This window comes from Ctenopharyngodon idella, chromosome 20 (genome assembly GCF_019924925.1).
Source record: "Ctenopharyngodon idella isolate HZGC_01 chromosome 20, HZGC01, whole genome shotgun sequence".
NCBI classification, from domain to species: Eukaryota; Metazoa; Chordata; class Actinopteri; order Cypriniformes; family Xenocyprididae; genus Ctenopharyngodon; species Ctenopharyngodon idella.
Window position 1 is genome coordinate 10,589,164 of NC_067239.1, and position 23,960 is coordinate 10,613,123.

Below are 23,960 nucleotides of genomic sequence, written 5' to 3' on the forward strand. Positions count from 1 at the left end.
AGCGTTTATATCTGAATAATAAACTTTTGTATACTTCTGTGATAATTGGAATATTTGTAACACAATAATGATACTGTGTGTTTGAAAAGATTGTTTGTGAAGCTGTTTATATCTAAACATGACAACTGCACTCTCTAAATCAGATTTGAATGTCGCGATATTATTTTTGTCAAAGGTTTAATATACACAGGTGAATTAGATCATGTGGGTGATGAAATCGAGAATGCGATCTTTTAAAGATTAATCGTGCAGTTTTGTGCATCTCTCTCTCTCTCTCTCTCTGTATTGATATCTGACGTATATGAGTTGTGCGAGGGCTCTCAGTTACCAACCCTATTCCTGAACAAATCAGCCATTTGAACAAATCGAATGAATGAATGACTCAATAACTTACTCATTTAGACACCACCTACTGGCAGTTTTAGTTTCTTATTTAGAGTATCATTTTATTTAAAAAAGTAATTTCATATTTTAGGGATAGTGTGCCAAAAAAAAAAAAAAAATTATTTATGAAAATTTATTTTCATTTACTCACCCTCATGTTGTTTCAAACCTGTATGACTTTCTTTCTTTTTCTTCATAAAACAAGATATTTTGAAAAATGCTGGTAACCAAACTTTTGTCTGTTAATCTACCTAAATACCAATTCAAATGCAGCTTCTGGAAAAAAAAGCCTAAAAGTTTATCTAAAAAATTCTATGTTGAATGAAATCAAATATTTATTTCTAAAGCTAATTTTTGTAATGTCTGTTTGATGCTTTTCTTATTTAACACAATAATGATTTTAAATTATCTTTGGAGGTAATTTGTCAGCCGAATTTAATGTGCGATTTGTGATTAATTAGATTAGTTAATCGGCACATCATGTAATCACTTGACAGCGGTAAAAAATATTGTGTAATCACAATATACGGTAAAAAGTTTGGACACATTACTATTTTTAATGGGTTTTTTTTTTTTTTTTTTTTTATCTCTTATGCTCATCAAGCCTGCATTTATTTGATACAGAAAAAAAAACAGTAATTTTATACTATTTTAAGTTATATAATAACTATATTAGTTTATTTCTGTGATGCAAAGCTGAATGTCTTTAGTGTCACATGATCCTTCAGAAATCATTCTGATATGCTGATTTGATACCTAGTTTATAAAAAAAAAAAAAATGCAAGACTTAACTCTTATTTGAAAATGTATTAATTTGTTGATGTACATTTTAGAATATAAAATTAAGATATTTTTTAAATAAAGTCAGAAGTCTGGGATGGGTTTAATTGGCACTTTGGCACCATTTAAGCCCACATGTGTTCCAAATAAGCCCACATCATGATTGATTCACAAAATATACAAATTTATTGATTTTAAAGGGATAGTTTGGAAATTATTCCATTATAACTCACCCTCAAGCCATCCTAGGTGTATATGACTATCTTCTTTCAGACAAACATAATCGGTTTATAATGGTTGTCAATGGTAATCCAAATTCTAAAGATAAAAAAAAAAGGAAAAAAAATCCATACGACTCCAGGAGGTTAATAAAGGCCTTCTGAAGCGAATCAATGTGTTTGTGTAAGACAAGTATCCTTATTTAAAACTTTATAAAGTAAAATAACAAGCTTCCGGTGTGACAGCCATATGCATTCGACGTACGTCAAAAAACATTAACTTCCGCGATGTAGTACACAATGCCATGACGTTCTACACAATGACATGACATACTACGCGTTGTATGGAATGGAATAAATCACATTGAAAGGAACTGGTTTCTTCAAATAACGACTGTATCAATTGCGTTGTTATGCCACTAGATGGCAACAAATTACTGTTAAAAATGTATCTATCTATCACTGAATCATTCATTATAAGCTCACTTGAGGGTTAGGGTTAGGGTAAATCATTGGATAATTTTCATTTTTGGGTGAACTATCCCTTTAAAGAAGTAAAACATCAATTCATGAAATCATTTATTCAGTGACAGGGAAGTATTTAAAAAAAAAAAATTTTACTAATGTTTGATTAGAGCCCTGGGTGGGATGGGTAGGTGTTAGTGGCTGGGGGTCCAGGCCGGTGGTCTGGAGCCTTAAGTCGGCTTGACTCTGGAGTTGTAGCTGGAGTCAATCTGGAAGTTTGACTGGGTGTATCTCGGGAGCCAAGCTGAGTTGGGGCTCCATACTCTGGACTTACGGGGGTCTCTTAGTGGGCCCCCCATACCCGGAGTATGGAGCCTTAACTCGGCTTGGCTCCAGAGTTATGTCCAGTTATACATAAGGAACTTTAGGACAAAACGGGCTCTATCTTAATTGAAGTAATGTGTATAATTTGTAGGCCTATCTAAATATAGTTGTAAATTAAAGTAATAAGTAAGGTAAGTTAAGGTAAAAGGCTAGTAAGGTAAAAGTACACAAAGAAATGTTATGATTAAACACTTTCACTCAGAAAATTTATCAAAGATTGTAATTAGAGGGATTCCTCATTGAAACACATAAGGTGGGTTTAAATGGTTCCACGGTGAGTAATGGTGAAAAAAGACAATGTTTTCCTTTAAAAATGTAAGATATATTTACAAAGACATGCATGGAGCTTAAATATAATATGTATTAAGCATTATAGTAATTTTCATTGTGAAAATGAAACATTGAGAAATGTTAAGATTTTTTTCATTCAATGTTAGCTTGTGTTGGTTATAGTTTGCATGTGTTTTGTGGCACTGTACCATTTAAGCCCATCTTTAAAAAAAAAAAAAGGTAAATTTCTGGAAATAATCTGCTCTACGAAACAATTCATGTTGTATTTATTTGTAAATGAATGTAAAATGAATCACAAAACATTTATTGTTTGTAGTTCACATGCTTATTTCTTTGGCAGTCTATCTTTCAGTAAGGCTAATGGTTTGACTTTGAGATTAGCTTTGTGCCCAAGCTAATAAAACTCATCTTTCCATTTAAAGGAAAATTATATAAAATGATAAAGTACTATTTGTTCATACACACACACACACACACACACACACACACACACACAAAATGATACATTTATTTCTTATTTGACATAATATCAATGTACTTGATAAAGAAATGGCTGAAAATTGCAGAAATGTGTTGATTGCTGAAGGGTCCTGAAACCCAAAGATTTTGGGTGTCTTTGTGTGAGGTCCCCTGATACAGCATGCACATGAGTGGGGCTAACTCAACATTGCCAAATGTGATTGGTATGCAATAAACAATGTCAGGGAAGTAACAAATCACTGGATTTGTTAAAGCAATGAGCAGCATAAAATATTATTTTCTTTCTTTTTTTTTTGGACTTGGGAGTTGAAAGTGGCCTTAATGGGTACATGGGCTTAATGGGTACACTTACCCTATATCTTTATCATTATCTTTATAGTCATCGTCCTTGGTGTTAACGGGCCTTAATCCTAATGTAACTGTTGTGCAATGTATACAGTATACAATGATAATTGAATCAAACAGTGGTATGCTAGATTGTTCATGATGTTGCATATTTAATTTACTTAGTGATGTTTAGCTATATTCTTGAAAACATAAGATGCAATGGAGGAAACCTAATGGTAATATTGCTTCTGGTTCATTTGTCAACCTGGCAACGGGAGCCTATTGGATTGTGGGATACAGTGAGCTTTAGCTGTGTTCTGCGCAGATTGACAATTATAGTAGTTCATCCAGGTATTTCTTATACACAGAAAATTCACATACTGCACATAGTATACATACTGCTTTTCTTAAATAGTAAATAGTATGCCATTGTGATCAAAAAGTTTCAATGATCAATTTCATATGTGAACAACTCTTGTGCCACTTTTATTGGATTGATTTTCATATATCTGTTTTACCATTACCTTTATGTATCATAGTATACAGTGCATAGTTTTTTTTTTTTTTTCTAGATAACATATTCAGATGGCATATATACGTAATGAAGTTATTTCTTTATACCAGCCTTCTGTACCTAGTTTTCTCAAGCACACAGTCTGTTCAGTGCTGGAAGGCATCAGAATGCCAAGCAGCAGCAGTGTCTCTCCCGAGATGACTGAATTATGAATGAGACTTCACTTGCAGCCATCTTTGGATGGGGTATTCTTTCTAATGGTGCGTCCTCTGTCTCCAAGGGTCACCACGTATTCTGATGCACCAACACACCTCTACTGCAATGTTTTAGGTCCAAGATACCTTATAAATGTGTGTTTGGGCGATGTGATGGTGTTTCTGATTGAGCTATAGAATAACTTTAGATTTACACTTTTGTGGAATTTATTCAAATATTTTCAAATTTCAAAATTTTTATGGAAACCTTAGTATTCAGCTTGTGTCTATTCTTTCTTTATAACTTTTTCTTTTTAATGCTTATTGGTTGAATCTCGGGAAAGGCCATAGTTCACCCCACCATCAAAAGGACAAAAATAAGAAATTATATTTTGCATGAAGAAAATGTAGTCTTTAAGATTGTGTGTGTGTGTGTGTGTGTGTGTGTGTGTGTGTGTGTGTGTGTAATAAGCACATTCCTCTTCCCAACTGTCTGAAGCCTACTGTCATCTCATTTCTGTATATATTATTTATTGTGTATAATATATTATTTAAATTGTTAACTACATCATGGTAGCAGTTGTACACGATTTCAATAATGGGTGTCCAATCAATAAATGTATGTATCATGTTGTAGATACAGGCTGTCACTGCATCGCGACACTGCTTATTTAAAGCAGGACATTGCCAAAGGCCATTCGTGTCACGAGAAAGCAGCAACTCTCATTGAAAAGATTGCTTTCAGAGATCGTGTTTAGCATGTTTAGCTATACTTGTGAGGACCAAATATCCCCACAAAGATAGTAAAACTTGAGATTCTCTGTTTTGTGAGGACTTTTTGCTGATCCTCGCAAGGAAAATTGATTAATAAACATAATAAAATGTGTTTTTTTGAAAATGTAAAAATGCAGAAAGTTTTCTGTGATGGGTAGGTTTAGGGGTAGGGTTAGTGTAAGGGGATAGAATATATGGTTTGTACAGTCTAAAAACCATTACATCTATGGAGGTCCTCACAAGTATAGCAAAACTCGTGTGTGTGTGTGTGTGTGTGTGTGTGTGTGTGTGTGTGTGTGTGTGTGTGCGTGCGCGCGTGTTTTTGTGACATATATCAGGACACAAATTTGTATAATGACATGGGTATGACATAGGTATTACAAGGAGAGGGTGACTTATGAGGACATTACCCCATGTCCCCATTTTTCAAAAAGCTTATAAATCATACAGAATGAGTTTTTGTGAGAAAGTAAAAATGTGCACAGTTTTATGTTATGGGTAGGTTTAGGTGTAGGGTTGGTGTAGGGCGATAGAAAATACGGTGTGTACAGTATAAAAACCATTACGCCTATGGAATGTCCCCACAATTCACAAAAACAAACGTGTGTGTGTGTGTGTGCGTGCATGTGTGCGTGTATGCGTGCATGTGTTTGTGTGAATTGTGCTGCACTTTGGTTTGTCTGACTTTAAAGAAGTCTTTGAGCAAACCTTTGTGCTGCTGCAGATTTGGTGCTGGCAAGCAGGCAGCCTTCATGGAGTTCTTAATCTTTTGTTCACACACACACACACACACACACACACACACACACACACACACACACACACACACACACACACACACATAAACACACACACACACACACACACACACACCTACACAAATACACACACAGAACATCCTCTTTTTGTTGGGCTGACAGCAAATCAAGCTGTTCTTGAAATGCTCTAAGGTTCTCTCTTCTTTGATTGAATTAGTTGGGGGTTAACTGTCAATGGCTCTGTTCCAAAACCTAGTAAGCTGCCTTGCTGTCTGTTGCTTTCTGTGGCAGCATCTTTACTGAAATGCAGGGGTGGAAAGAGCATTTATATCATGATGTATGAAAAAAAAAAATAGATTTAAAATCAGTTGAAATGCCTTAAAAAACACTGAGCGAGCTATTGTTGCACATAAAATATCAATGTTCAGAACAGTGCAAAGAATGAAAAACCTTTAGAAACTCATATGAGAGTTCAGCATCACACATCAGAGATGGGTTAAAAAAAGAGAGATTAAAAACAGACTTTGGAAAATATTACTATGTTGTTTTGAATCTGTTGATAGTGTAAGGTAAAAGATGTTTCGCAGGCTTTAATCTGCAAACTGTTTAAACTTCAAATAGAACTAGAGAGTGGACTTTGTATCCTCATTTTAGAGCCCGTACACACAGAGACGCGCTTAGCTGTATAGGTAAAAAATTTGTACCATATCGGCATTTTGTCCAGACAGATCCTGAGTTTTGGGAGCCTGAAACCTCTATTTTTTTTAAACCGGGTCCCAGAGTGGATAAATCTGAAAAACGACACCCTTGCTTCTTCATGTGTACAGCCAATCCGTATATTTTGTGAAATGATGATGTCATCACCCAACGTCTCGACCCTAGTCAGACACCGCTACGTCACGTAACAGAAACAACAACAACAATGGTGGACTACATGCTCGTGTATGTGCTGCAGAAGCTACTGAGCCTATTAGCTTTACTAAAGTAAAGCTTTATTACTAAGTTTTACTAAAGTAGGTGTATGTGTATGCTCCAAGTCTTCTTCTCTGTTTTTAGTGTATCTCTATGGCAGAATTACAGCGCCACATACTGGTCTGGCATGTATACTACATCGTTTTGTGTCGGTTTCACTGGTTTCGTGTGTACGCAGATATTTCTTGAGACGACGCCATGTTTACAGATTTTTTTTTTTAGAATGAGGGGAAAAAAAGATTGGATAGGGAAAGCTCTGGCTTCGTGTGGAGGTGGCCTTGGAAAACCTCAACACACTTTTAACATACTTTAGTGTTTCCTCTAGGATTTTTTTCAGCTGTGGTGGCAGGCCTATTTCCACAGGGGGAGGGGGCTGGTGGTTAAACCTCCCCACCCAAGAATCACATAAGAATATCCATATTTAAAATTTTATAAATTCAAATAACTAGCTTCCAGCTGACGACCGTACACATATTGCACAACTCGACTTGCACCAAATGAGCAACCCACTGATGGGTTGAATTATTTTGTTTGTTTGTTTGTTTGTTTGTTTTTTGTTCAAAATGCGGGCCCTCATTCACAACCATAATAAACCTTGGAGGACTAAGGATATTTTTAAATATATCTCTGATTGTGTTCATCTGAAAGAAGATAGTCATATACACCTAGGATGGCTTGAGGATGAATAAATCATGGGATAATTTTCATTTTTGGTTGAACTAACCCTTTAACTTTAACTTAACGGCTTAAATATTCATTTGTACCTCACATTAAGCTATCGATTGGCTTCAGAAGTCTTGAAATATAGTGCACGAAAACTTTCTGGTGCTTTTTTATGCCTTTAGTGGGGCTTAACAATAACACAGAATAGTTTCACTGTGAAGCTGCAGCCATGGCGGGGATGATTTTTGGTGTGGCGGCCTGCCACAGCAGAATGAATGTAGCGGAAACACTGTACTTGTGTTTGCACTTGTCTGTAAAAAGTACACTGAATGAAAAGAAACATATATCACTAAAGACCACTGTGTTCTTTCTGTCTAAATTCAGTTGTGGGTATGGCTTGGTTGTTAATTGGCTACACAATTGCAAGAACTCTAATTACAAGATTACAAAGAGTGATTACAAACAGGTAGTCTCTGAAAGACCTACAGATTTCTCTCTCCAGCAACACCTTGGCTCCAGATTGCAGCATTTATGCCCAGAGCCTGCTGAGCAGGGCAGCCATTGTCTGGATCTTGATACTGGACAAGTTGGAAATACATTAGTGCTTTGGAGACAGAGTGTATTTGCTCTGTTTTTCTTGTACTCTTGTGCTTTCATGTTTGTGGTTCTGTGTTCAACCTCGTGGAACAGATTTTCTGCACCTCCGACATACTGCATGTTTGAAAGCCCATGAGATACCACTTTAGAATCTACAAATCACAGATAGCACCAATTAGGGTTAGGGTTAGTGTATGTGTACGTGTGTGTGTGTGTGTGTGTGTGTGTGTGTGTGTGTGTGTGTGTGTGTGTGTGTGTGTGTGTTTGTGTGTGTGTGTGTGTGTAAAGGCACCAGAAACTCTCACTGTGGATCTTGGGTAATTGGGCAAGTATTGCAGGGAGAGACGCAAAATCCAAACATGTAACCAGTGTGTGTACTAATGAATCTATGCTTTCATGTGTTGTTTACATGTTTACCTTCATAATGAGAGGGATATTTTTTCTGCCTCTGTGTCTGCATTCACAGAGATTAAACTGTCGAATTGCTAGTTGGGCATGGGATATGAGCCAAGAGACCGCTCCACCAACTATACTGGCAGAAGTGCAGTTTCTTCCTAAAGCAAGACATGTTAGGCTTGCTTTGTTACACATCTACACTCTTAAACTTTGCAGCTTTTTGCAGAACCACACTTTTAATCAAAGAGAGGTTTGAGCTTAATCTGATGGAATGATAGGTGAATGGAGAAGGTTAAGATTTCAAATGCATACAGGGCGGTAAAGCCAGATGTATTTTTGTCTTTTACTTTTGTCTGTCTTTTACAATTATTTTTTGTAAAATCCAGGCAGACTGTGCAACATCAACAGATGTTATTGTCAGATCCTAACTTTTGGTCATGGCCAATTTTATGCCATCAGTCCATGTCACATACTGACATCCAGTGCAAATAAAAACAAACCCTTCATTTGCCAGTAGTTTCTCCTCCTGTAATCCAAGCTGGTGCTAACAAATTGATTGGTTGTAGTTTGTGCATTGTCAGCCCCATTTGGTCCTCCCCCAAGACTACACTTTTCCACATAGACTGTTTGGTAATAGTTCACTATATAATCTGCACCAGTACTGTCTTTGCGAAATGGTGCATTGAGGGTGTATAATGGCCACAAAGAGAGTGCTTGTGAAGGCTACCAGACTATATCAAGTGCATTATTTGAGGCTATGTAATTTTTGCTGTGTTACTACTGGTTCTTCACTTGCATTTTGTAGAAATAGAGGCTGTTTTGCTTTACAATAAATGAAAACATTGACAACGGACTAATTTTGTATCAGATGGAAAAAAGTATTTGTGTATTTGGTTAAGACTGTAACTAAAGTCCTCTTAACTGAATCATGGAAATGCTAAAAAGCATTGATGCAGCACCCAGTGAAAGCAATATTTAGTCCAGCGTGTTTGTTAACAGCATGTTCTTAGTTACCTTTATGTGTCAAACATAAAAAAAAAAAGCTTTTCCGCACACACTTTATTTTTGTGTGTCAGTATATTGAATTGAAAATGTTTACCACACATCACCCTTTATCAGCGCATTTCTGTAATGAAGTTTTTTAATGAAGTTTTCACCGGCCTGAAATTCCATTAAGGAGACAGAAACTGTGGTACGTATTGCTCCAGAAGATGCAATTTGCCCATAATGAATTCATGCATAGAACACCAGACTTTCAAAAGCTTTCAGTATTCATTAAAAACAGTCCATTTGTGGCATAATTATAATCTCACTACTTTTAGCCTTTTTCTTAACACCAATGCCTAAATGCAAAACACTCCCTCACTCTTGACGCTGCAAGTAACTCTCAGCCTAACCGCCAATTCGGCACCATTTAAATGAACGTGTGCAATCGCTTAAAGCCCTGATGCGATTAAATTTGGTAAATAGCTTTTTTTGTGTGTCAGGCATTCGCTAAGCCTACTCGTGCAAGGTCCATTAGAAACCTAGTGTTGTAAGGACTGAATGGTGTCTCTTGTTACTTAGCAAATCCACTGAGTGGGATAATTGGCTCCCTGGGGTGCAGTGTGGATGCAGTATTTCATGGCATCCCACAGCACTGAGAAGACATGGTATGTGAGGACAACTCCCTGAAGACTGAGCTCAGATCTGTCCATTCTCACGAGTACTACAATTGGAGACAGTGAAGAATTCTGAGTGAGATCCTGTGGTTTTTTTCCCCATGGGTCAGGATTTTACTCTGTGCCTAAAGCATGTAATTTATCTAATAAAATAGAGTGTTGACCTAACGTAGACATATTAGATTGGTACAAGGTAGGTTGACCCAGCACAAGTCTTATATGTATGCGATGCATTCTCTTTCATCTCACTCCCATATGTCTCTCTATCTCCTGGGACTCAACCCCATCCGCTTGGCATGATGTCTCTTCCCTTTAAGGAATATCAACCAGCTGGGCCCTCAAGCCCAGATGTGCAAATGAGATGTTACAGTCTTAATAACAAATGAATGGTGGAGAAAACGCCAGCGATGGCAATAAAACTGCCAGTGCACCTGCGGTCCTGTTCTTTCTGCACAATGCCCAAAAACTACACAAACATGTTCATTCCTCAGTTGCTTCCTTGATCTCAATTGCTTTGTTCAAAAACCTATTAAGCTGCCTACAGAGGCAACATTTTAAGACTGTTTCAAAAGATAGGCATTTGTATGAATGTATCTCTAAAGGGAACTAACTCTCTTCAGAAAAGTTTCAGTGGCATTTTCTTTTCGTCCTACCTTTGTGTTAATGCCTATACTGCTTACAGTGGTATATATAAGCGCAGCACTGCTTTGTGTACCACTGAATTAATGCTTTTTCTGTAAGCGTCACCTAATGTCATAGAGTTAATTTGCATTGTCATTCAGCCTGTCTGCCATTTTTTGTTCAGACTAATTATATATATAATACCTAATCATTTCTGATTTTGACTCATCACTTTTCTTAAAAAAATTATTTAAAAGCTAAAATATGATGTCTGCCATTTTATACATTTTTTTGTTTGTTTGTTTTTGTCAAAACTTGTATTATTTGAATTGTAAAGTTGTTTAAATTGTCATTTTTACAGTCATTTTACAGTTGTTAGGATGTTAAAGAGCTTTGCACAGGCTATTTAAGACAGTATTGTGATAACAAATGCTAGACTAAGACTAACAAACTGCGTGTGGCACTTCATTCACGATGGAGGCAGGTGACATTGTGAGGTTTGACTGACAGTTTGAGGATCCAATGGAGATAAAAGGTTCAGTCACAAGGTCTTTTTAATATGTTTCATTGGCTAAATATTTGCAAAACCCACTGATTTATGAAAAAAATGACAAAATATTGAGATACAAGGTTTCTGCCGATATTTAAAATTGTGTTAATTTAGGTAGTAATTGTCTTTTGGTGTTTTACTGTTAGAGTAAAATAATAATAATAATAATAATAATGAAAACATTGCATGCGAGCATTGGCACATGCCTAGGATTCCTGTGCATACATCTGACCCTGCCTGGAATAAATAGTTTTAATAGTTCTAGACCTCAGAGACCTGGACATAATTGATTACATGCTTGTCCAGACATTAGTAAATGGTTCTGAATTGAGAGGGGTAATTACTGTGATTCAAAGGAACTTTTTGGAGTTTTGACACTCTTTTTATCTTTTGCTATGGGTGTGATATGAAAGCGTAATGATCCTACTTCTTGAAGGGGCAACGTCCAGCTTATTTTCTTTGCCCTTTTGTGTTTGTCAAATTACACTTGGAAAAGGTTGTTTGATTTTATTTCTCTGCCTGCTTTTGTTCTCTAGTTGCAGGCTCATGTATATTGGATGAGGATTGCAAGTCTTTTTTTTTTTTTTTTTTTTTGTCAACCTAAAGCTCTTCCCTGTATAGAACCCTCTTTAAGAGGCTTGAGGGCCAAGCATTGATCCCAGAGCTCAGCTCAAGCACTGGACACTCCAGCCAAGGTCTAAGAGTCACTATGAAAATCAGGTCACTAAAACTTGCATAAAAAGACATGGACTTGTTGGAGGTTTCACAGCGATCTCAGGCCAACTTATAAATTCTGCATGAACCACAATGATAAAACAAGGACCTGATCCTAGACCAGCGTACCATCTGAATCATTCACTATAGGGTTCTTAAAATCTATCATGTTATCTGTGAAGCTGAGGATTTATCTATATGTGTTTTATAAAAGCAATTATAGTTCAAGGAATACTGATGTTCAATATTCAGATTTCCCTGAATACTTAAACACTACATGGGTTTTACTGTAATCTAACAAATTACAAGAAAAAAGACAAATAAAACAAACATACAATAGTGAACTGTATCAGTCTGTAGAAATAAAGTATTAATTCAATTCAATTCAATTCAATTCACATTTATTTGTATAGCGCTTTTCACGATACATATCGTTTCAAAGCAGCTTTACAGAGAATGCATGTCAACATTACAATTTGGAGAATGCAGTTAGCTAATAATGTAATATATTGTTAATGTAATATAATTAATGTGAAATAAAACAAATTATTCTCATATTTTGTAGTAATAGGTATAATACATCAATATTGGATTCAGTATTATTGGTGACTGACTTACAAGCTTGCAATTCAAATCAGCTTCACTGTTTTTTTTTTTTTAGGCCTTACTTTGTCTTCATGTTCAATTGTAGTAAAGCTACTAAAATTACCCAGCCAAGACCAGTGAGTGGTTTTCTTTTCCTTGTCAATACTGTTCTTCGATAAATATTAACAACATAATAGCCTTTTAGAGTGCATTTACACTGTAAGATCTAATGCACAGATCTGATATTTTGATACATTCAATTTTATGTCCCATCTGTTTACATTTGTTGAAGACAAACTGACTGTATTTACATTAATACTTTGCCAAGACAGGCATTTTGACCACTCAAGCTTGTAGCTGCATTATCGTAAACTCTTTGTAAGCTTTTTGCTGTCTGCTGTCTTTTAGTCAGACAGCACTTGGGTACTGAACTGAGTTGGAATTCTGTACTAATGACAGATATTGGTACTTTTGGCATCATACCATTAACAGCTGGATGTTGCATTGTAAATTAATTTGCTGATCCCTCACACATCTTATTCCTCCCTGCAGCTGGAGCAACGTACATCTTTGGAAAGGGTGGAGGACTTATCACGTACACATGGCCCAATAACGAGAGGCCCAGCACTCGAACTGATAGACTGGCGGTGGGCTTCAGCACCACTATCAAGGACGGGATTCTGGTCCGCATTGACAGCGCCCCCAGACTAGGAGACTACATCATGCTCCATATCGTAAGTTCAGTCTCGCATAATGTTTAGCAGTTATAATGGGTGGCAGATTGGCCGTTATACTATAGAGCTGACTATCACAACTACCATACTACATTATACACACTGAGAAACAAGTTATGAGTAAATTGCCAAGCAATTCGATCACTATATAAACTGTGTCAAACATTATTTATTATAAAGTGTATAAATGAGGTTTATATTCTAGGGCTGTCAATCTAATATTTTTGTTTAATCTAAGCAATTACGTGATAAGCCAATTAATTAATTGAATTAATAGCACATACTATAGTATTAAGAGCTCCCAAATGAAGATATTTCAAAGATATTATATTCTCGTGGCAGATGAATACACTGAATATATATTACAAACTGTGTCATTAGAAGTCCAGTCCACAAATTTACATGAATGCTGTCATGAATTGTCTTGTTCACTGTTGAGGTGAATTATAACTAGATACATTCTTTATAATAAGATCTTGCTTTTGGTTTATTATTGTGACCTCAAAGACAACAAAGTCAGGCAGTAATGTCATATTGCTGGAATCCACAGAAGTGTTTGTAGAGGATTCTGCTGATGCAAGAAAATGGTGATAATGTCTGAAAGAAAGCCAGACTTCAACAGATTGAAAGTCTTTTTCTCCTTAACGTCTCTGTGGAGAGGTAATGTGCTTGCACACCATCTGTTCCATGAAACAGCAACCAAAGCATCTCAGTTTTGAGAGGAAGTGAGAGAAGTCACTAAGATAAGAGACATGTTTTTGACCCCCTGAGAACGGACGGCCCTCATGGTGTGATTCAAGTTGAAATTCTGCTGTTGAATTAGTAAGACAAGACATCTGCTAAAGCAGTGGTTCTCAACTGGTTTGAGAACTGAACATCAAATGATGCCCCAACACCGTTCTAAAACATAATGCATTTTCTCTTTCCTTTTAAAAGTTGCTAAGCCTATTTATTTTACTATCATAAATGCATGCTTATAGGGTAATGCATTTTAATGTTGCATTTGGAAGCAATTCAACTAATTAAAAGGAAAAGTAGTAAAACTACTAACTTAACTGTATTTTTTTTATTGTGAGTTCAAAAAAATATTGATTCACAGATTAATTTGAGCCCCTGTGTGGAACTTATATCTTTAGCAAAATATTTAGTTAAATTCAGCTGTTTATCACTATTTTTTTGATTATTTTTTGTTTTTGATTAATTTCAGATTAGGGTGTTTCTAGTTTTATTAATTTATTTTGTGAAAATGTACTGAATTTTATCGATTAACCCTATAACCCTTATTGATTTTGTACCAGATAAATACTTATTTTAAACAAAAATAATACCATCAGATATTATTTATTTATCTAATGTTTTATATTTAAAAGATATTGCCCCTTAAATTGTCCCAATGTCGATATCTACTTTAACTTGGAGAGTTACTAATTATTGTAGTTTCAAGATTCAAAGTAGCTTTTTCAACATTGGCATTTATCATTGTTGTTTACCTATTGTCCACAACCCTGCACGAACATATCTATGGCCCATTTTTGAATCCCGACCCACCACTGTGCTGAAGGTTAGAGTGACCCTCTACACCTGCTTGTTTGTGAAGTGTATGTTGTTTTGAGTCTTGAGATCGATTCTAAGTTCATCCAAGTGGAAATTATAATCGGGTTATCGTAGCTCATACTGTTTTCCAACCCAAATGATGAAGAAACTGTCTAATAACATCTTCAAATCCCACTCAACAACGCACAGCAGGAAAGACAACACTCAATATCCCATCAATTCAGTTAGAAGGGATTCTAATTGGACCAGAACTATGAGCCTATGTGCCCCATGAGACTATACACACATCTAGACACACAAACACACTCTAAAGATTAACAACATCCCACTGTGAGGCTTCAGTGCAAATTAACTTACTGGCTTTAGACTGAGAAGATGTGGGACATCATGGGAATCAACATAGTGAGCTTTCTTTGTCAGCTAATTCCTCTAACCAAACACCGGTATCTCAGTCGAATGATCATTGGAGCATTGAGATTAACCTTTTACCTGTTGAATTCACGGCCTGGATATTACAGGAAGTCATGGTGATGATCCAAATAAGTTTTTCTTTCTTTCTTTCTTTCTTTCTTTCTTTTTCTTTTTGTACTTTAGCCAAGAACAAATTGCAAAGTTTGGGGAGTTGAGGCTGCGTTTATTTGCAGGACTGAATCCCCATTTTGTGTGTGTACGGAATTAAGAATTAAGCTTTTTTTCCCCCTTTAACCAGTATTTTGTACTGTTTTTCAGTAATATAGCTAAACATTTCAGAACAAGATAAACATTTTTGTTTGTTTGTTTGTTTGTTTTGTTTTATTTTGTTTTTTATCAGGATTTGTTTTCAGAGAATATATCTTGAGTTAAGTTTCAAATTCTTACCCTATTTGCAGATCTTTTTGTTGTTCTTGTTGTTGTTTTACAATCATTACAACATTTTGGTGTCTTGTAGGTTTAAACAAAAAATGTGGATGGACGTAGTTTTTATTTTACCCCAAACTAACATTAACAATCAGTCATGCAGCAATTAGTTATAGTAAAACACAGTGAGTTTTGTTTATGCTCTGTTACCTGCTTCTTGTAAACAGCATGCACACTACTGATCAAAATGTGTGGGTTGCCCTGAGACAGGAGGGCTGGAACAACTAAAGTGAAGTGAGGCAGATCAAAATTTGTACTTACAGATTTTATTTAAATTTGGTTATCCGAATCTTTTTTGAGGAGTGAAGGAATTATTTTGTTAAATATGACAAATAACTGAACAGTCTGCGTACAGAAATATGACAGCCATATTTAGCTGCAGTGAGTATGTGACCTTCATTTTTTGTTTCCCATATTTTTCTGTGTAATTACTCAATCAATATTCTCCCTAAACAAAGCGAGGGTGCTGTTGCTTATTGTTAGTGTCAGGATTTTAATTTACTCACATTCCCTACTTTTTCATTGCCAGATCCCAGAGGAAAATCAAGTCTTAATGAGTTGTTCCATTGCTGGGGTAATGAGGCGTTGAAAGAGTTTAAATTCCAAGTCAATTTAACAGTTTCTGTAAACAGGAATATTATCAAATATCTGATTTCAATCGGATTTATTTTAGAATAGAGCAGTTTTGACACGACATCAGCTGCCATTAGTACGAGTCCCAATTCTACGGGGGGAACGAATGCAAGGGTCAATCTAAAGCAAGAGCACCTTCAGTTGATACTGTAATAATATCATATTCATGATACAGATTTGCCAAACGCTCCAGTGTGTATTTGTATTTGCGCTCTGTAGAGCATTAAATGTTTCTATTTACAACGTGTTTTTGCAGCAGTCAGCAATGTAGCCAATCACAGACATGTTTGTTGATCTCTTGAATGCAATGGCCAATCATGGGTGTTTAATTTAGTCAGAATCCACTCACCAGTCAAAACGGCAACGTTTTTCAGTACTGAGTTCTGTACACTCGCGAATCCTCTTATTAACAAAATGTAGACGCGCTGTAAGTATGAACCTGTATACACCTGGTCACTTCATGCGTTTTTACTGATTGGATATCTATCTGATTTGTTAAAATGGCTCCATTTACACTTGGCAACATAAATGTGTCTCTGCAAAACAAAAATGAATCCAATCTTCACTTCCCGCACTATATGCAGATTTAACTGTGTTCAAGTCAACAAAAGCAACAGATATAAGCTGCATTTCATCATAAGCTAATTTCAAGATCAAAGACCGCAATAAGAGAAAGAGCAGCATCAGCACTGGTAAGATCATTTAGTCTTACTACTTTAAATGAAGATGACTGTGTGAGGAGTGCTGCAGTAGCGCTGTCATATCTGGCTATAACATGTCATATAGCCTATAATGTCATATAGCTTAACACGCTCTCACGCATTTATTTTTTAACATTTTGGGAGTAAAATTTACATATGTGGTTTCAACAACCAGATGCATTTACACTTGTCCAGTTTTATTTGAAATGGTTCTCAAATTGCCTTCTAAAGTGGTTTGAGAGATCGGATTTAAATCCATCTCCAAAGAGTTTTGGAGGGCATTTACACCTGGTCTATTCATGTTTGGATAGATATCAGATGTAAACAGGCCCTAAGAGATTCATTGTGCAGTGTAGGCAACTTCATTGATTATAATGGAACTTTGTGAGATTGCGATGAACGGAGATGAGTGACAGCTTTTTAGTGATTACAAAGGGAGTGGCCTTTGTGCGCTTTCTGGGCTAATTCATTCAGAATTTGAATAAAAGTTTTGTTTTTTATGCTGCTAAGAGGACCAATGGTCAATTACATGCTGCAGAGTTTCGGAAGTGACATCCACATATAAATGTGATTCTCTCTCAAAATTGCAATGATTGACATAGTGATAACCATAGCACAGAACAAAAATATCTCAAAATTGATACGCATTAAGATATGTAAATGGAGGCTAATAGATTAAAAGAAAAATACTAGATTTTCGTATCAATATTTTTGAAATTCTATTCCAATCATTTGTAAAAATGTAATGACTTGTAAATAATCTTAAATGTCTCACTGTACATTGCTATTCTTGTTACGGGGTAGCTGTTGGTTACATCTGCACATTACTAGAGCACCCTCACTAATTTCAGAAGTACCCTCATTGATTTGATTCTGGAACCGGTCATGTGAGGTACTCTCAACATGGCACAAAAATTTGCCCAAAAAAAAAAAGAAAAAAAAGAAAAAAAGAATGTGTTGACAGTTAAAGGTGGGGTAAGTAGTTTTTCAAAAACACTGTTTGGAAGTTAACAAACGTGTAACCAATCAGCATTAGGGGGCGTATAAAGGTCGAGGAGACAGAACGATTTGTAAAAAAAAAAAAAGAAGAAGAAGAAAAAAAAAACAGAAAGAGATGAGACACAATACAAAAGAGCTCAAAAGAATATCACTGGAATGAAGGTTTATGACTAGGCAAGGGCTTTAGGACCCGCGTTAATATTAGAAAAGCTTTCCAGCACTGGAGAGAGCTAAGTGGGAAAACCTGAAAACAGACACAGAGTCTGGAGCTGCTGTGCTGTTGGCGACTAACAACAAACTCTTTGTTTGTTTTTACTCTTGTGTACTGAAGGTTCATTTTGTGCTTCCTTGTCATTCGTACATCATCTGCGCTTTATTTTTCGTAAAGCATTTTGTTGCGCGTCAGCTGTGATAAACAGACATCCACTCTCGCATTGCATGTGTAACAGTAGCCAGATAGTGAGAGTGGCGTGGGTAAACCACTGCGCACTGATGACCGCTAGAGAATACAGTGTTTAGCGTCATTGTTAGTGCACTGGCCTCGCCTGCCAGCAGCAAAAGGGCCAGGGTTCGAGACCGACTCGCAGCAGGGTGGTTAGGATTGGAGGGTAAGTTTTGGAGGAGGAGCAATGAAGAGAGGGGTGGGTTTATTCGGGTTGATTTCAAATATCAACAATGTCCAACAGCGTTTTTGAAAAACTACTTACCCCACCTTTAAAGCCTCTGTGTTATGTAATGTTCTTTGAATATTATTCAACAGCTCCCAATAGGGGCTGACTGCCCATGCTCCCCAGCCAAACCCTGACCTCTTGGTTCCGAATAATATGTTTTCCTGGAGGGGTTAATGGACAATAATCACAACCCTTTTACCAGTGAGATGCCATGGACACAGAGAACTCTACAGCACAAGTAAACAGCATATATACATAGGAACACTGAGCTTTTAACATATCTCAGAGACACAATGAACCTTTTTAACTGTCTGATCTTGTCCACTTTACTTCAAACTTTAGATGTGACAAAACAGGTAAAAGTGAAAGATACTGAACAGAGAGCAGCTGAAAAGGTGAAGTCAGACAAACAGGGTACTCCATCTAAATGTATCACCTTGAAAAAAGTGATATTCTCTCTCACTCTCACCTGCCAGTGTATTTCAGTATTTGATGATTTCTGCTGTAAAAAAACTGTTTTTTCATGTGTTTGAGAAGAAAGCACTCTCTGTGTGTTTCACACATTGAAGAGAATGAAGGAATTGGATAATATTGTTGTCTTGTGAAAGGCCACTGTATTGTGGTCCTGATAGCCATTGTTTGCGGGTAAGGCAGCAGTTATTATAACATGTACATCTATACATTAACTTTTGGATTGTTTATGGTCTGAATGGTTTTGCTTTATTTCAATACTGCGAAGTTTGTTTCTAAAAAACTGTTTTTTCTATGAATCTGTTCTTAAGAACTTTTCTCCAAAACTCTACAGGAATATCCTTTATAACTTTAAGCAAATATATCTGTTAGTTCCAGTCCTCTAATCTGATCAACCAAGCAGCATTCCAACAGTACTGTGATTTGTGTGTGTTTGTTGCATTCCAGACCTGAGTGTATGTGAGTAGTGCGGAATGAAAGCGGGGCTGTCATTCGAACAGTGTAATTTGTCCACAGCTGTTTTTGTTCTTCCTGGCAATTGCTTTATTAAATGTTATTTTCATAATAATACTGTAGAAAGATTGATATGTTTATTTTATTTTATATTATTTTAATTTATCTTATTTTATTTTATCGACTTGCTGCCCAAGTTAATGCCGAAAAACTGGTGGATACCATATTAATGTAGTATGATTGTAGTTTGGATGGTTGAGGGGTGGTTTTAAAGGAATTAAATAATTATTAAGTATTAAAAGGATTAAGGGAATAAATAAAAGTAAAAAACGGTAAAATAAGTCCTACTGCAGCTGTGAAGTAATCAATTGAAACTATTTGCAAATAAAATTTGTTTTAAAATATGCACACGTTCACTCGCAAAACGCAAAACGTTTCTTGTCTTGTCACATTAAGTTATGAGTTACATGAATCAAATACAAATTATACCATATTTTACATTCACAACAGTGACATTTCTTAAAAAGTTGAGTTGCTTGCATCCCTGGATATTAGTGTCAGTCGTTCAGCATTCCTCTCGTAAAACAGTTAAATATTAATGTTTAGCTGCTACTTCCCTTGTCTTCTGTAAACAGTAAGACCCGCCTTCTTTGATTTGATTGGTCATCTCACTCATTTTGACATTGATGAGTGCTGTTAGACAGTTGAGACATAGCAACCTTTTAAAAACTTTTAAAACTTTTTGTCATCCATTCTAATTTTTGGGGAGACTTGTCCCTCTAAATGTTGGTGGTGGCTATATATCTAGGCTATACTGTACATTTCATACAGTTACAGTATCTCACAGAAGTGAGTACACCCCTCACATTTTTGTAAATATTTTATTATATTTTTTTATGTGACAACACTGAAGAAATAACGCTTTGCTACAATGTAAAGTAGTGAGTGTACAGCTTGTATAACAGTGTAAATTTGCTGTCCCCTCAAAATAATTCAGCACACAGCCATTAATGTCTAAACCGCTGGCCACAAAAGTGAGTACACCCCTAAGTGAAAATGTCCAAATTGGGCCCAATTAGCCATTTTCTCTCCCCGGTGTCATGTGACTCGTTAGTGTTACAAGGTCTCAGGTGTGAATGGGGAGCAGATGTGTTAAATTTGGTGTTATCGCTTTCACTCTCTCATACTGGTCACTGGAAGTTCAACATGGCACCTCATGGCAAAGAACTCTCTTAGGATCTGAAAAAGAATTGTTGCCTCTTCTAAAGATGATGCACAAGAAAGCCCGCAAACAGTTTGCTGAAGACAAGCAGGCTAAGGAACCATGTTCTGTGGTCTGATGAGACCAAGATAAACTTATTTGGTTCAGCTGGTGTCAAGCGTGTGTGTCGGCAACCAGGTGAGGAGTACAAAGACAAGTGTGTCTTGCCTACAGTCAAGCATGGTGGTGGGAGTGTCATGGTCTGGGGCTGCCGGCACTGGGGAGCTACAGTTCATTGAGTGGAACCATGAATGCCAACAAAGCATGATCCCCTCCCTTCGGAGACTGGGCCACAGGGCAGTATTCCAACATAATAACGACCCCAAACACACCTCCAAGACGACCACTGCCTTGCTAAAGAAGCTGAGGGTAAAGGTGACGGACTGGCCAAGCATGTCTCCAGACCTAAACCCTATTGGGCATCTGTGGGGCATCCTCAAATGGAAGGTGGAGGAGCGCAAGGTCTTTAACATCCACCAGCTCCGTGATGTCCTCATGGAGGAGTGGAAGAGGACTCCAGTGGCAACATGTGAAGCTCTGGTGCACTCAATGCCCAAGAGGGTTAAGGCAGTGCTGGAAAATAATGGTGGCCACGCAAAATATTGACACTTTGGGCCCAATTTGGACATTTTCACTTAGGGGTGTACTCACTTTTGTGGCCAGCAGTTTAGACATTAATGGCTGTGTGTTGAGTTATTTTGAGATAATAAAATATTTACAAAAATGTGAGGGGTGTACTCACTTCTGTGAGATACTGTATATGTATCATATCTTCTACATTTAAAATTTATGATGAAAAGCACACCTAATGCAGAGAAAGCTGCCTCTTTTCCGAGTTGCGTAGATGTTGATAGTGGAAGCATCAGAGTTAGAGCCCTCTCTCCTTTAGTTGTGGCTTTATTTAAAAAAAAAAAACGATGAATAAATATAAATTTAGTTTAGTTAGCCTGCTATTTAGCATAAGCCTTAACTATAGCGGGAACAGAACGAGAATACGTAACGCAATATGATTCGCGAGTTGGGAGAGAATGGGTTTGTTTTTTTAGTATGGTATTTAAAAATGATTTAGCCCTAATTTACTCATTCTGCTCACTAAAATAATAGAATAAGCTTGGAAAATTTACAAGCGCAATTTTTTACAACCAATTAACAGATTTTTACTGTAGGATTTTTAGTCTGTTTTTATGTAATAATTAAAGTGTGTTATTATGGAAACTATGGCTACTTTTGCTATTTTTATTTGAAAATATTGTAATTATGAGATAATTACTGAAACCATTTACTATACAATCAAAGCATTAACCTTTTCCAAATATCTTTTAACAGCTTGTTAACATATTGATCTTGAGCTAAGCAACAGCTATGAAATTCATATAATAAACAAGAGACATTTGCCAACTCCTTGAGACCTGAAGCTCTTTGCAAGTGTGTCATGGGAATTCCAGAACCCACAATCTGACACTCCAAACATCATGTACGAGTGGTGAGGAGAAATGTGGCCTGTCAATCATATGCTAGAGCCCTGACGGCTGCTAAAATCAATGCAAACACTCAAAATGAAGAGAGCAGAGTGAGAAAGGAAACAAAGATTGGATAAAGACAGACAAGTGGTGGCATTTAATCAGCTGTTTTTCCGTGGATCTGGCCACACTTTTCCAACCTTGATGTATATTTCATGGATTAAGTTAAAAAAAAAAAAAAAAAAAAAAGGAAACACAACAGTCTTGTTTTCAGTCTTTGACATCTTTTCTATTTGGGATCAGCATGTTTTTCCTCTGATTGTTTCTTGTTCATAGCTCAGTGTGAGATGCTATATTGTGACTGTGTTTGCAGATGTGTATGCATGAGTGTTGGTGTGTGTATGGGAGGGCAAGAGTCAAAACGGATGCAGATAGTTTATGCAGGGGGGGGGGGGGGGGGGGATTTAATATGACCTTGAAGAAATTCAGTACTACTTGTGTGTATTTTTTATTTATTTGTGTATTATTTTTTTTCTTTCATCCATTTTTCCAAAGCAAGCTGAGTGGCTTTTAATAAATCGATATCAAAACTGAAATAAAACTGACTCTCACTCACAAATCGATTTAATTTCAGGATCAAATCAGCTTCTTTTGTTATTATATTATGTTATATTCAGAACGACTTTTTTTTTCCAGCTGATGAATGATGAAACATTGACATTCAATCAGAATCCATCCTGCTTTAAAGAGCTTGAGCATTTAAAGCGGCAGATGATCACAAAACTCATGCTTAGAATAGACAGAACGATATGATCTGCTGGTGTGGACGCTATAGTTATCTTCATAGTTATCTATATAGTTATTGTTCTGGGTGTGAACGTGCCTTTATAGTATTTTAACTGAAATGTAACTAGATTACAGCCACTAATTACTTTGTGATCCATTACACTGCTCTCAACCATCAAAAAGAAAGTGTCATATAGCTCGTTCATGTGATAAACCTCAAAAGTCGAAAAATAAATCATTTGGAAGAAGAGAAAAATTGCCATATTGTCAGCAGGGAGAGAGATGGACTCCCACTGAATGTATTCATTTAGGATTAAGCACCTGCTGTCTAGAACAGCAAGAAGTTTCTTTCTTTCCAACAAAATGAAGCAGAGAAAACTGGCAAAGCAAATGCTTTGGAGTTCAGTTGAAAACATCATAAAGTTTGTCCTTTTAATTTTGTCTTTATCCTCTAGACAAATCTCACCATTGTAAAACATAACAGACTTTCTCAGGTGTAAAGTTCAGAATGTCATCTTTGTGGCAAGAACTTTTCTGAACCACAGTACACTGTGCACCGTACATTTTTATCATTTAAATCTTAAAGTACTAAGTAGGCTATCAATGTTTATGTTAGACATTTTTGGTTTGGTTGGTCTCTCTGGACTATGATATCATATTTTAAATAATTGGTTTCTAGTTCCCAAACACTTCATATCAAATGAGTAACACAGAGAAGCTTTTCAGATCTGAACATTGAAGAGAAAGGGACAGAAATTAGGAAATTACTGGTAAATATACTCTGACCATTTCTGTGTTTTTCCTCAGAGGCGTGTAACAGACTCTTCACCATAGATCACAGAAGAAAACTAGGAAAGGGTGTTAATGCCAATGCTTTGAATAGAACAGCTACTCTTCAATACCAAGTGTGTGGGAGAGGAGAAATTAAAGCTTATGCATTAATTCTGGTGGGAAGTATCACCCATTGATTTATTCGTATCCAGTCATAGCGCAGGTTGTATTTAAAGATCAC

At 36.4% G+C, this 23,960-nt stretch overlaps 1 protein-coding gene across 21 annotated transcripts in view; it reads left to right on the forward strand.

The window, feature by feature from the left end:
* nrxn3b (neurexin 3b) overlaps positions 1 to 23,960 on the forward strand; it is a 375,053-nt gene that overhangs the window by 263,154 nt on the left and 87,939 nt on the right. For all 21 annotated transcript variants that reach the window (XM_051875968.1, XM_051875950.1, XM_051875962.1 and 18 more), the window contains one exon: positions 12,881 to 13,062. In XM_051875968.1, coding sequence (XP_051731928.1) covers positions 12,881 to 13,062 — 182 coding nt within the window. The remainder of the gene's footprint in view (positions 1 to 12,880; positions 13,063 to 23,960) is intronic.